This window comes from Elephantulus edwardii, unplaced genomic scaffold (genome assembly GCF_000299155.1).
Source record: "Elephantulus edwardii isolate Elephantulus edwardi_28Jun2011 unplaced genomic scaffold, EleEdw1.0 scaffold00065, whole genome shotgun sequence".
NCBI classification, from domain to species: Eukaryota; Metazoa; Chordata; class Mammalia; order Macroscelidea; family Macroscelididae; genus Elephantulus; species Elephantulus edwardii.
This window is the reverse complement of record NW_006399815.1, coordinates 7,935,610-7,949,021: the sequence shown is the minus strand read 5'-3', so window position 1 is coordinate 7,949,021 and position 13,412 is coordinate 7,935,610. Positions and strand designations below refer to the sequence as shown.

Here is a 13,412-nt window from a genome sequence, read left to right as displayed (position 1 = left end):
AGCAAACTGAAGCTGTGAACAATCTCAATCTCTTCACCACCCATCCTGATGCTACCGATTGGTCTAGCGGTGAGAATCTTTGTCTTCTTGACATTGAGCCTCAGTCCATACTGAAGGCTGCAGTCCTTGACCCTCTGCTACACTAAGTGCATGAGGTCCTCCTCAGTTTCAGCGAGCAGGGTTGTGTCATCTGCATGACGCAGATTGATAGATCTTCCACCAATCCTAACAATTTTTAATAAGTCATTTAATAGCCAAATATTTAATTAACGTACTCTATCTAGACTTATTCAAGTGTACTATCAAATTACTAATAAATACTGAAACTAACAAAACATACTCTATTAGTGGGTCTTTAAGCAGCTCTGGAAACTCAGTAGTTAAGCACTTTAGGTTAACCAAAAGATGGGCAGTTCAAACCACTAGTAGCTCTGGGAGAATGATATGACACTCTGTTTCAGTAAGTATTACAGCCTTGCCTTGGAAACCCATAAAGGGCAATGCTACTCTGTTCTTTAGCTTAGCTATTAGTTGGAATTGGTTTAGTTTTTATCTTGCCATTTCAGCTTAGCAAAGTTATCAAAGAAGTACATCCTTTAATCAACTTGTTAGTCAACTTGTTACAACTTTTCATCACATTTTCAAGATTGTAAATCTTTACAGAAGCTTGTGTGTCTCATCATTTTCGCGTGGAGCAGCTGGTAGAAAGATATATAGGAAGCCATAGAAAGTAATATGACTTGGGTCAGGAGATTAATCTTGGTTTTTAAACTGAACATTCTTGTTCTTCATCACCTTAGGAGGTTGTAACAGCAGATTTGTTCAATAGGACATGTTTGGATTGGAAGAAGATTCATCAACAATTATGCTATGCAGATGACACAACCTTGCTTGTTGAAAATGAAGAGGACCTGAAGCATTTGCTGCAAAAGGTCAAGGACTGTAGTCTTCAATATGGATTGAAGCTCAACATCAAGAAGAGAAAAATTCTCACCACTGGGCCTACTGGCAGCACCATATTAGATAGAGAAGAGATTAAGGTTGTTAACAATTACAGATTGCTCAGATCCACAATCAACACTCTTAACAACAGCAGTTAGAAAATCAAAATAATTGAATTGCATTGCATTGCAAATTGAATTGCATTGGGAAAACCTGCTGTTATGGACCTCTCCAGAGTGCTGAAGAGCAATGATGTCAGTCTAGATACAAAGGTGTGCCTAATCCAGGCCATGGTCTTCTCAATTACATGTCATGCTTCAGAAAGTTGGACAATGGCTAAGGATGACAGAAGAAAAATAGTGCCTTCTAGTTGTGGTGCTGGAGAAGAATCTTAAACATACCATGGATTGCCAAGAAAACAAAAAGGTCTGTCTTGGAGAGGGTGAAACCAAGTCTCTCCTTGGAGGCTAGGATTTTGAAGCTCCACCTCACTTACTTTTGGCACTTGACCAGGAGAGATTGGTCCACATTGTAGAAGGACATCATGCTTGGAAGAGTGGATGAACAGTGCAGGAGAGGGAGATCCAGGATGAGATGGGTTGATACAGTAATTGGGGCGGTGGAGGTTGGTGTGTCAGAGTTAGTGAGACTGGCTCAGGACAGGGAAAGGTTCAGAGCTGCTGTACATTGGGTCACTATATATTGCAGGCATCTCAGTGGTACATAAAAACAGTAACATACTATGACAGGTTTGGAAGCAGGAGTGGCATCTACTTCATAAATAACATACCTCAGAAGCTATCAACTTTGATAAAACTCGATAGTTGTGGAGGGGCTTCAGGCCTTTTTGTTCATAGGGTCACTATGAGTCATACTCGACTTGAAGGCAATCAACAACAACTATGAGTGTTGACTCTTGTCATTAAGTGCTATCAAGTTGAATATGACTTATTGTGACCCTATAAACAGTGGATCCTGGTCCTATCCTCTACCATCTTCACATGTCCTGACACACTAGAGCCCTTTGAAGCAGTCATCATGTCAATCCACCAGTCAAGGGTCTTCCTCTCCTTTGCCAACCCTCCACCGTTCTAGGCAGCATGTCCTTCTCCAAGTAATAGCTCCTCCTAGCAAGAGGCCCAAAGTATGTGAAGCAAAGCCTCATCATCCTTGCTTCCAACAGCCGCACCCTCTCCAAGACATATTTATTTGTTCTTTTGGCAGTCCTTGGGATGTTCAGCACTCTTGTCCAACACAATAACTCAAAGGCATCAATTCTTCTGTCATCCCTGGTCATTGTCCAGCTCTCACATGCATAGCAAGTGATCAGAAAAAAACTGGTGCACCTTAGTCCTCAAACTGACATCATAACTCCACAATAATTTGGAGAAGTCCCTAACTGTAGGCTTTCCCAATGCAGTGTGGTCTCCTTATTTCCTGCATGCTGTTACCAAGGATGTTAACTGTGCATCCCACTAAGATGAAGTTGTTAACAGTTTCCTTTTCTTCTCCATCCACCATGATGTTGTCTATCAGTCCAGTGGTAAGAATCTTTGTTTTCTTGACATTGAAGGTTGCATTCCTTGATCTTCTGCAATAAGTGTTTTTCAAGTCCTCCTCACTTTCAGCAAGCAAGATTGTGTCATATGCATAATGCAGGTTATTCATGAGTCTCCCTCTGATCTTAATGCCACATTTCCCTTCATGGAGTCCAGCTTCTTGAATAATTTGCTTTTCAAATAATTGCTGACTGTGAATCCACGTAAAATGGTATTGGTGACAACATCAATCTTTTCTATATAATGATTCGCCTATTGGTCCAGTGTTGAGTGTTCTTGTTTTATTCATCATGAGGTGTAATTCATATTGAAGGTTATAATCTTTGATCTTCTTCAGTAAGTATTTCATGTTTTCTGGTGTAATGTCTGGTTGAGTAAGCTATATAATGAAAGCTGTTGATGTTATTACACATCCCTAGGGACACTGATATTTTAAAGTCTGTAAAATTAAGGGAAAATAATTTTTCAGTTGAATTTGGTTTATCTTGTATTTCATTCACTATGGTGAGTAAATATAAAAAAGATAAAGCATACAAGCAAAAGACAAGGGAATATGAGAGATGGTTCTCCATTAACTGTGGCAATCTTCATAGGATAATAGGCTATTCAACCATACTCAGCCTGACAGACTGTCTCCAAGATGTTACTTGGCAAAACTTGTAAACAATATCTACTTAACACATTAACAATATCCATTTAGATATGCAACATAAAAATATTTATCATTTAAAAAGACTGATACAAATATTAATTGTAGAATTTGAAATAACAAAAATTATTCCAATAGCAAGGCTAAAATATTTAGCTTGGAGTGCTGAAACATTTTTCTATCTAAGGGCTTACATGTAAAGGGTATTTTCCTAATTCACTAAGAAGGAACTGAATATGTCACAACTCTTGTGTTCTGAAAAGATGTAATAAATTTAAAAATACCACACATATATACTCACTGAACCCCATGGTCCTACTTGCCAGGAAGCACATTTACGGAGCTCGCATAGTTTCACAGATTCAGGTTTGATATTTGGATCACAGAAGCTTTCACTCAAATGAGCGTCATCCTGCTGACACCAAACCTCCCGCTGCTTTGTTCCTTGCCCACATGTAACAAGGCACTGTGACAAGAATACAATTAATCATTATATTCAGTATTAGCAACCTAAATGCCTCATATAATAATAAACAATAATGAGATTATCAAAATACAGTTTAAGGCTATCCCTATGTAGTTTTTCCCCCTCATGTCTCCAGAAATTACCAGAATTCAGCTGGTAATACTGGCCTCTCCAACACTGTGCTTCCTTTCTTTGTAGTAGCACTTACACTAGAAAAGGAGCTGCTATAAAACTAACCGCAGAGTAAGAGTATACCTATCACAAATTGTTGTGGACATTTGAGCTTTCTTATGAAAATGGTTACAGATTCCAAAACTAAATGCTGTCAAACCAATTCTGACTTGCAGTTACCCTATAGGATAGATTAGAAATGCTCCAATAAATCTCCATGCCTGTAAATCTTTAAAAAAGAAAAATGACTTTTGTGTTTGAACCATTAACCTTTGGATGAGCAGTCAAGTGCTTTAACCACTGCAAAACTAGGGCTCTCGGTCATAGATGAACCAAATCCACTGCTGTTGAGTAAACTGTGACTCATAGTAAACCTCTTCACTGGGTTCCTGAGGCTGTAAATTTTTACAGGAAAGGACTGTCACCTTTCTCCTGAAAAGCAGCTAGTAGATTCCAACCACTGACCTTCCAGTTAGTAGTTGGACATATTATATACTGTATCAGCAAGGTTCCTTAAGTTATACACCAGTTAATCTCATTGTTAGTCAGATACAATAAACAGTGTAAGACAAGTTATTGTCAACTTTTTGTTTTGACAATAAAATTATTTCTGTAATGTAAACTTAATTTTTTATTATAGAAAGCCTTGTATCGCAAAGCTTTCCCACACAAACGTCACAGTAGCTCTAAGTCTCATGTGTTTATTCTTACCTCACTCCACTCACTAGTGGCCCAACTAGGACAGGAAAATTCATTGCATTTCTCTACTGTTAAGCGGGGAACCATGTGGCATTCCCCATCAGCAAGGCGGTGGCCACGATTATTCATGCAGTATGACTCTCGAGATCTTTCACCTTGTCCACAACTTCTGGAACACTGATTTTAAAAAGAAAGAAGAAAAAGTAAGAACACAAAAATAGCAAATATGAAAAACACCACATTTTTTGCAAAACTATACTTTAGAATGAAAAACTATATGTAAGAATTTAATTGGGGAAAACCCTCAAACTTATTGCCGTCAAGTTGGAACCAACACATTCCTGACCCTCCATGGGGATTTTGAAGCTGTAAATTGCACAGAAAGAGATTGCTCACTTCTCTTCCTCAAAGTTGTTGGTAGATTTGAACTGCCTAAAAGGCTCTCCACCTTTGGTTTAACATCAAAACTCTCTATGGATTATATCACCAGAACTTCCTTAATTAGAAAAAGAGAGCAATTTTCCCTAGACAATAGTTTTTATTTTCACCTGAGACCATTCTGTATAATGCCACCTTCTTAAGACACAGTCACCCTGGCAGGGTTCTCGAAGAGAAGGTTTACGTTGGTCACCACAATAGTGGTCCTCTACTGGAATATTCTGACCCCCATGAATGGAATACTTCATGCAACGAACATCCAAGGACCTATATCCTTGACCACAATGGGATGAACATTCACTTTTTCCAATGACGTGCCACCTAGAAAAATAGAAAATATTAGGAAGTAAGCCAATTAACTCAAGTATAAATGACAGAGAAGCAACTTTCAGATATTTTACATGTGATTGAGTAAGAAATGGAAATTCTTAGAAATAATATAATCCCAAACTTTCGTTTTACAGATAGAAAAATGAGACTCAGAGAAATTACCTACTCCAATGAAACTCAGACTTGACATTTTACGTCCATCAGAAGTCTCACTAGACATAAAAATATCACTTTCTCCAAAAATATAAAATTAAAAAAACACACCACAACTCGAAAAAACCCAGATAGGGTCTGGTTAAAATGCAGATTGATTAGTCTCACTCTGGCATTTAGATTCTGGAAGATGTCCTAGGAACCCCTTGCTTACCCAGAAATCTTTGAAAATAATTGTTTTATACCAGTATTATCCAAGTACATAGAGGCTGACTTAGAAGAGTATATGCCTGACCTCCAGTCAGGGAGTGTTTCACTATACATCCCTCCTATCGTGCTTTGATTTTAGATGTGAGAATGTTTAGGGATCTGGCTAAATCAATAAAGATGAAGTCTTTAAAAACTGGTCAACAGTTTTCATAAAGCAAACCACACTTTGCCATAATATAATATAAACCATAATTATATATAATTATATTTACATAATTATATATCTTAAATATGTAATGTAATTAAAATAATAATTTATATAATCTAAATTTAGGCTTATTTCCAGGGAAAATTCTTAGCCTAACAGGGACCTCTCCAAAGTACTGAAGAGCAATGGTGTCTCTCTGGAGACTAAGGCGTGTCTGATACAGGCCATGGTCTTCGCAATCACTTGTTATGTGTCAAAGAGTTGGACAATGATTAGGGAGGATAGAAGGAGAATTGATGCCTTTGGGCTGTGGTGCTGGAGAAGAGTATTGAGGGTACCATGGACTGTTAAGAAAACGTTCATTTTCTCATCCTGGAGAGGGTTAAACCGGGCTGCTCCTTGGAGGCAAGGATTCTGAGGCTTCGTCTGACATACTTTGGATATGTTGTAAGGAGGGATAGGTCCTTGGAAAAGGACATCATGCTTGGGAGGGTGGAGGGACAGTGCAGGAGGGAAGACCCTCTATGAAGTGGATTGATTCAGTGACTGGGGTAATCAGGATGGGTGCATTGGAAGCAGTGCGACTGGCACAGGACAGAGCAGAGTTCAGGGCCATTGTACATAGGGTAGCTATGAGTCGCAAGCAACTCGAAGGCACATAACAACAACAACAATTAACTCAATTGCAGTCTAGCAACCTATCAGATCCTGTGATCAGAGTGGTAAATAGCATAGAATTCAAAGAGTTTTTATCCATTCTCAATAGCGTCTCAAGCATTTTGCTGTGTTTCATGTCACTGTAATGCATGGATATGACTTATACAGGCAGTTCTACCATTATACGTTCATTCTGTACCAATGCTCCTAAGTAACATAACAATTACAAGGAAATTACCATTTTTGCTGAGTGAAGTGTTCTAGAAGTCTTCTGAATGGTAAATGTCGGGATTACAAGGCCAAAAATAGCAATATGGTTTTTGTCTTTAGCTATATTCCCAGATCAAACAAAAAACACAAATGACAAGACCTTCAGGTTAAAAGTGTGTCCTCCTCTGCCATGACCAAGGGTTCTGTTTCTTAATACTGAATAGACAAAATCCTGGCAAGTTATCAGGGAAATCAACCTAGTGATTGTGCAATCCTCAAACTCAGAAGTTCAGATTCATGGCTTCACCGGGAATGACAGATCATTCCACAAAATTTATTGGTTCAGATCATGATATAAGACCATGAGTTTTCAGATTCATGCTTAAGTGTGTTTAAGAGTATTCTTTTAGAGAAAAGCATTTGCTTCCCTTTACTACATGAAACACTGAGGTTGCATATTGATATTCAGTAAATATGAGGAATAAAGTTAAATAAATTACTGCTTTTTACCTAATGAAGTAATGAGCCTGGAATTTTATATTGGAATGGCAGAGAAGAAGCAGTAATTAAAAATTTATAATTCCCTACAAGGCATAGTTTACATGTTATCTTACATATTGATTAGAACTTTGTTGTGTACCATTGAGTTGGAACTAACCAATAGCTGACTCTCCAGTAGGTTTTCGAGAGACAGTTTATAATCCAGGAGGAGATTGTCCATCCTTCTCGGAGCAGCTGGTGGATTTGAACTACGTGCCTTTGAGATTGCAGCACAATTTCTTACTACTAGACCACCAGAGCTCCCTTAATAGGGCTACATTAGAGAGTGGTTACATTTTACAGTATTTTCTTTTACCTTAGTTCACAATCTGTATTACACTTTTCCGTCACAAACGAAGGAGGAGGTAAGTGTTCACATCTTTTGTCAGGGACTACCTTACGATCACTTGTACGTATGCAGGCAACTTCTCTTCTGCGAAGACCTTTGCCAAAGTCAATTAAAAAGTCAAAGTCATAGGTGGAAGTTCCATAATTATTTAATTGTGCTAGAAGGATTCAGCTTAGCAAGCAAAAAAAAAAAATCCAAATATCATACAGTACTATCATAGTCATCTAATCAGGAGTTACTTCAACATCTGGGGTGAACTCTGAAAGAGTGAGGAATTTGCTTAGTGAAGAGAAATAAAGGAGGTGGTACAAAGGTGGAGGATAAGTAAATTCTTTGTAGTTGAACGGAATGGTTAGTGGATAAGAGTGAAGAGAGTGGCCAGAGATAATATTGATGCTACTTGGCATTGTTGTTCCTTGTTTTATGCTTCTCCCTTACCTGTAAGAGAATTATACAGCCCTGCTTACTACAATACTAGAATAAGTTCCTGTGGAAGAAATATGCTTCTCTGACCACTAACATCAGGCCTTTTTATTGTCATAAACTTACGTCATCTGATCATAAGGAGATGTGGCCTATTCTAGTTCCAATAAGAAACTTGAAAAGCTTCTACATGCTTCTACTTTCTCTCCTTCCCTTCTCAAATAAAATGCCGACAGAACAGCATTTTCCAAATGGAGGTATATTTTTTTCAACTTATAACCTTGAATGAAAGAAAAAAACCCGAACAAACCCAAAATGCTAGGTTTGCAGATTCCAAGCTAGAATAAGGGTACAGCCAATTAATTAGCAGTCAAAACAAAACAAAACAAAACTTTGTGCTTAAGACATTGAGTTTTGGCAGGTGGTTGTTTGCAGCATAACCACAGCAAAAGCAAACTAAGAGAAATGGTTATAAAGGATCAGAGAAGTCTGAAATTTGCAATTTCAGCAACAGAGAGACAAGAAAGTGATTAAGCAGTTGGCTGTAAGATCAAAATGTGTGCCACTTGGTGCTTTCAGGTACCAAACACGAACATTTATGTTATCTCTGCTTCTTCCTAGATGCTTTCTGAAACAACAATAAGGAATTTTTTAAAAAGGCATAAAACTAAAGAACAAAGAGACTAAGAAGGGAAACACAGTTGGCAAGGAAAGGAAATTCTGAATTTGAGAAGTAAACGGGAGTCACTACTAGACAGTGCCAAGGAAGCTGAAACCTAAGCCTGCGGAAGAGGAAAGTAAATAAGAAACAAACCATTCATGCCACAGTATCCCAGAAAAGCCCAGGAATCGAAAACACCAGGTTCCTCGGAAGGGGTGAATGTGTGAGGGAGAGACCTGAAAAAACGGAGAATTGGTTGAAAAGTATTTGTGAGGAACAGTTAGATCCTACCTTCTAGTCAAGAGCAGCCCTGATAAAAACCGACTCTTAGTCACAGGCATAATTTTAACGCTACTAGCAGCCACGTTACAAGAGGTAGAACTACATAGGTGAGATTAATTTTTAAAACATTTCTTTTTGGTTCGAAATGCCTAAAATATAATCATTTCCATCTCCTATCAATATAAAAAAAGGAATTGACATAGTTTATCTATATTAAGATATCAGGTATGTTGTATTCTTTTTTAATATGCAGTTTTAAACATGTGGTATTTTCATATGTAAAGGGCATTTCAATAGACTAGGCATACATGGCCAGGGTCAACCATCCTGGACTGCATAACACTAGAGAATCTCAAGGAGGCAGCACAACACATAGCTGAAGGAAGTGGGGAAGGCACTACTGAACACTGGGTGATTAGGTGAAAGTCTCCATAGGAAATTATGAGATCCACTTCACACCTGGGGCTCCAACTGTCTCTGGTTCCAAACTAGCATATATAGTTCCCTTGCCTTTTTACTGCCCAACAGAAGATGGGACGACTCCTCTCTCAAGTGACTGGCTAGCCCAAGAAAAAAGATCAAATAACAATCACATCGGGAACTTCTTTTGCAATGTCATATGAAAGAGCTACTTAAAGATTATGGTTCTATAACGAATCCCTACTCAACTTGCTGCCTCACACAGGATTTGAATCAGCATGCTAAGATTCTGTAATAAGAGCAAAGAGCAAAGGCTTAGAAGATATTTCAGGAAAGTCTTTAAGACAAAAGGAAACAGTAAACAAAAGCAAAATACAACTCAGAAGAAACATACCATTTAGGAAACAGAAGAGAACGTATAGGCTATAATTAATATTGTCAGATACACAGGAAATACTGCATCAATGAAATAAAAGCAAGATATAATGACAACAACATTCAGAACACGGTAGCAGAAGAAATTAGAGTTTAAGTGGTTATTGTAGGGGGTTAAACACACAAACAATTTAAGTTTCAGAAAGAACAGGAAAAAATTATTATGAAGATAAAAACAAAGGAATAATGTAACAGAATTTCTGAAAATAATGTTTGCAAATTAAAATGGCATTCAAAGTACTGAGTAAAATAGATGGAAAAACAAGCAAGCAAGCAAAAGGCACTCACACTGGGAATTTCAGTTCACACGGCTTAAGAGAGGATCCACCACACTTCCAGAATTGAAAAGGCACATGCAAGCATAGGAAAACAGAAATTTTTACAAGCCACAACACAGAGCTTTCACAATTCTAAAAAGAAAAAATAAAGTTATTTTCTCCTTTGGATTCTCAAATCAACTAAAGGAACCACCAAGTATAAGAATATAATGTCATTTTTCTGATATGAATTGTTTAAAAATCATCTCTCTTTTCTCAGAAAAGTACTGAAGCACATGTCACACTCAACAGGGGAATCTAATTGAAAGCAGAAGAAAGGCAAAGGGAATGCCCAGATGACAACGAAAGGAGATTTCAAGATAAAAATTATATGCTGGGCTCAGGAAGCACTATGAACAAAGTGGAGTTAGAGAAAAGGGGACTCTAGAGACAAGGGTTCCAAAAAAAGGGGAAGACGAATAGATTAGAACTTGAAAATATTAAGAGAAAATATACTGTTCTGACAAATAGGTTGAAGACTAGTGTCTTTAGGTACATAAAAACACAAGTAAACAAATAAAACTGAAGAAATGTAACTTTAGAGAAAACAAAAATTCCACATGAAATGGAATGTAATCACAGGGTACTATAATGCCAACAAAATTAAGGGAATAGTTCCAGTTCCCCTGCATATGACTGTTTAAAAGACCTATCTTGGTCATATTGCCATGTCTTGTCTAAACTTCCACCAGTCTTGTCATTCTTTACTGTTTTCCTGGTCTTTTCATCCCCCTACCCCACCCCTGTGTTTTCTGCTCTCTCAGCTCTCCCTGCATCACAAGTGACCAGCTGTGATACTAGCTTTCAGTCTTAAAGTCTTCATTCTTTTATGTGAGTATATGCAAAGGCCTGTCAAAGCCAAGTCTCTTCTTCAATATCACACAGTTCATTTCTCCCGCCTTGGAAGTTCCCCCTCATCAGCCCGTCTTCATTAAATAATCTACTATAATCTCTCTCCACTGAGATAGTGACAAGACAGGTAATAGAACTACCAGCTCCAATGTAAACATTCTGAACAGCATCACCTTGACTTAGAAAGCCCTGCCTTTCCCTGTACAGGACACCCTAGTTTCTTTAGAGCCTTGAATTTGGTTTCTTACACTGTCTTTCCCATTAACATCAACTGAGTCCTGCCTGTAATCATCTACCCTTCTGTCAGAAGTTTCCAAATAGTTCTGAGATTCCTCTGCTTCAAGTAATTGCAGATCTAATTCCCAAACCGACGCACTGTTCACCATCACAACTAGTTTTCCATTTTAAAGAAAATTTTCTCTATCTTCAAGTTCAAATCTCACAAATTCCTCCCTCAACATTGTCTATAATGTTCTATGCAAACTTTTAAAGAATCTATTCATGTCTCTACTCCATTTCCAAAACTTAACCTCAATAGAAGGAGTTTAATAACCTGTAACAAAGATGGCCCCTTAATAGTTCTCACTGACGAGGACATAGATGTTAATTTAAAGACAAAATTAAACCCCCAAACCAAACCCACTGCCATCAAGTCTAACTCATGGTGTCTCTGTCTTAGATTTCAGAGGCTGTAAGTCTTAGTGAGAGTAGACTGTCTCATCCTTCTCTCATGGAGCAGTTGGTGAATTCAAACTACTTACACTTAACTGACTCTGCCAGCAAGTATCAATAATTACAGATTACACAAAAGTCTAATTTTTCATAATCTTTCCCTTGAAAATCTCCTTGATTTTCCATTTTTCTACTATGCTCTTTTTAGTTATTCATATTATCAGTACAAATGCAATCCTTGTGGTTAGGAAATGGAAAGAAAGCAATGAAAAAATGTTTGAAACCTTAACATAGCGTGTGGAGGGTGGTAGATAAGAGAGTAATATTGCTCTGGGAAATAATATACCAATTAGAGAAACATCTGTGACTGTGAAGAAGTGAAATAATGTGAGGGGAAGGATATAAAGGATTCTGGAAAAAATAGTGATTAGAAAAAAAAAAAAAGATAAATAAACCAAACTGGAAACTCAAACAGGAAGATAAGTGGAGAGAAAAGTAAGAAGGAGAGAAACACAGAAAATGCTGTTATGCCTCTGTGTGGCTCTATGTGAACAGTGGGGAGACGAATCAGGGAAGGTAGACTCAAATGTACCTAAAAAGACACTAACATGCACAAACTTTTGTCTCTTTTATTCAAGGTCACTATACCTTGACACATTGTGGAACAGTCTTGCCACGGTCCATGTGGATCCCATGTAAACACTTCACTTCTTATTCCTTGAGGGATGTTGTTGTTAGGGATACTGAAGGAATAATGTATATCAGGGTTGTGTAATTTACCTACACATAAAATCTGAATAAAAATATAAGGGAGCATACAATTAATGGACTAAAAATACTAACTTAAATAGATGTTAATAGAAAAACAATACAAACTACCCCTAACTTACTGCTTTTGATTCAATTCTGACTCAGTGAAGCTTTGAGAACAGACTACAACTGCTCAATTATGTTTCTGAGACTAACAAGAATAAACTGTCTTATCTTTCTCCACACAGTGGCTTGTGGGTTTGAACTACCAATTTTCTGATTGCTGTTGTTATGTGCCATCGATTCACTTGCGACTCATAGCGACCCTATGTACAAGAGCTCTAAATCCTGCTCTACCCTGTGCCAATCTCATTGTCTCTAACACACCTCTCATCGAGGGTCTTCCTTTCCTGTGCTATCCCTCCACTCTCCAAAACATGATGTCCCTCTCCAAGGACAGTCCTTCCTTATAATATGTCCAAAGTATGTCAGACCAAGCTTCAGAATCCTTAACTCCAAGGAGTAACCTGGCTTCACTCTCTCCAGGACAAACCTGTTTGTTCTCCTAGCAGTCCATGGTATATTCAACACTCTTCTCTAGCACCACAGCTTAAAGGTATCAATTATCTTTCTACCATCCCTAGTCACTGTCCAGCTCTCTACCACATAGCACACAAATGCAAAAACTATGGCCCGGATCAGGTGCACCTTAGTCTGCAGCCTGACGTCATTGCTCTTCAGTACTCTGGAGGGGTCCCTGACCGGTGATTTTCCCCATGCAATTTGTCTCTTGACTAGAGGTCCAATATTTAACCTACTCTGCTGCAGTGCTCTTTGATACATAAAGCCCATATTCTAATATCATCTTAAATGTAGGAATCAATGCTAAACAGTTCAGCATCTTATTTTACTGATATCAGTCTTACAAATGTATACTGAGCAAGAAGCTGCACTACAGTCCCAGAGGTGAGCAGTTCCAATACACCAGATGCTCTGCTGGAGGAGGAACAATCTCCTCC

General features: G+C 38.0%; 1 protein-coding gene across 1 annotated transcript in view; it reads right to left on the bottom strand.

Moving 5' to 3' along the window:
- The window catches only part of LOC102857539 (A disintegrin and metalloproteinase with thrombospondin motifs 20-like), a 280,569-nt gene that overhangs the window by 149,099 nt on the left and 118,058 nt on the right, over nt 1–13,412 (bottom strand). Inside the window, exons 18-22 of the mRNA XM_006888233.1 lie at nt 12,292–12,436; nt 7,549–7,675; nt 5,035–5,245; nt 4,499–4,663; nt 3,452–3,616 (exon numbers count right to left, since the gene is read on the bottom strand). Coding sequence (XP_006888295.1) covers nt 3,452–3,616; nt 4,499–4,663; nt 5,035–5,245; nt 7,549–7,675; nt 12,292–12,436 — 813 coding nt within the window. The remainder of the gene's footprint in view (nt 1–3,451; nt 3,617–4,498; nt 4,664–5,034; nt 5,246–7,548; nt 7,676–12,291; nt 12,437–13,412) is intronic.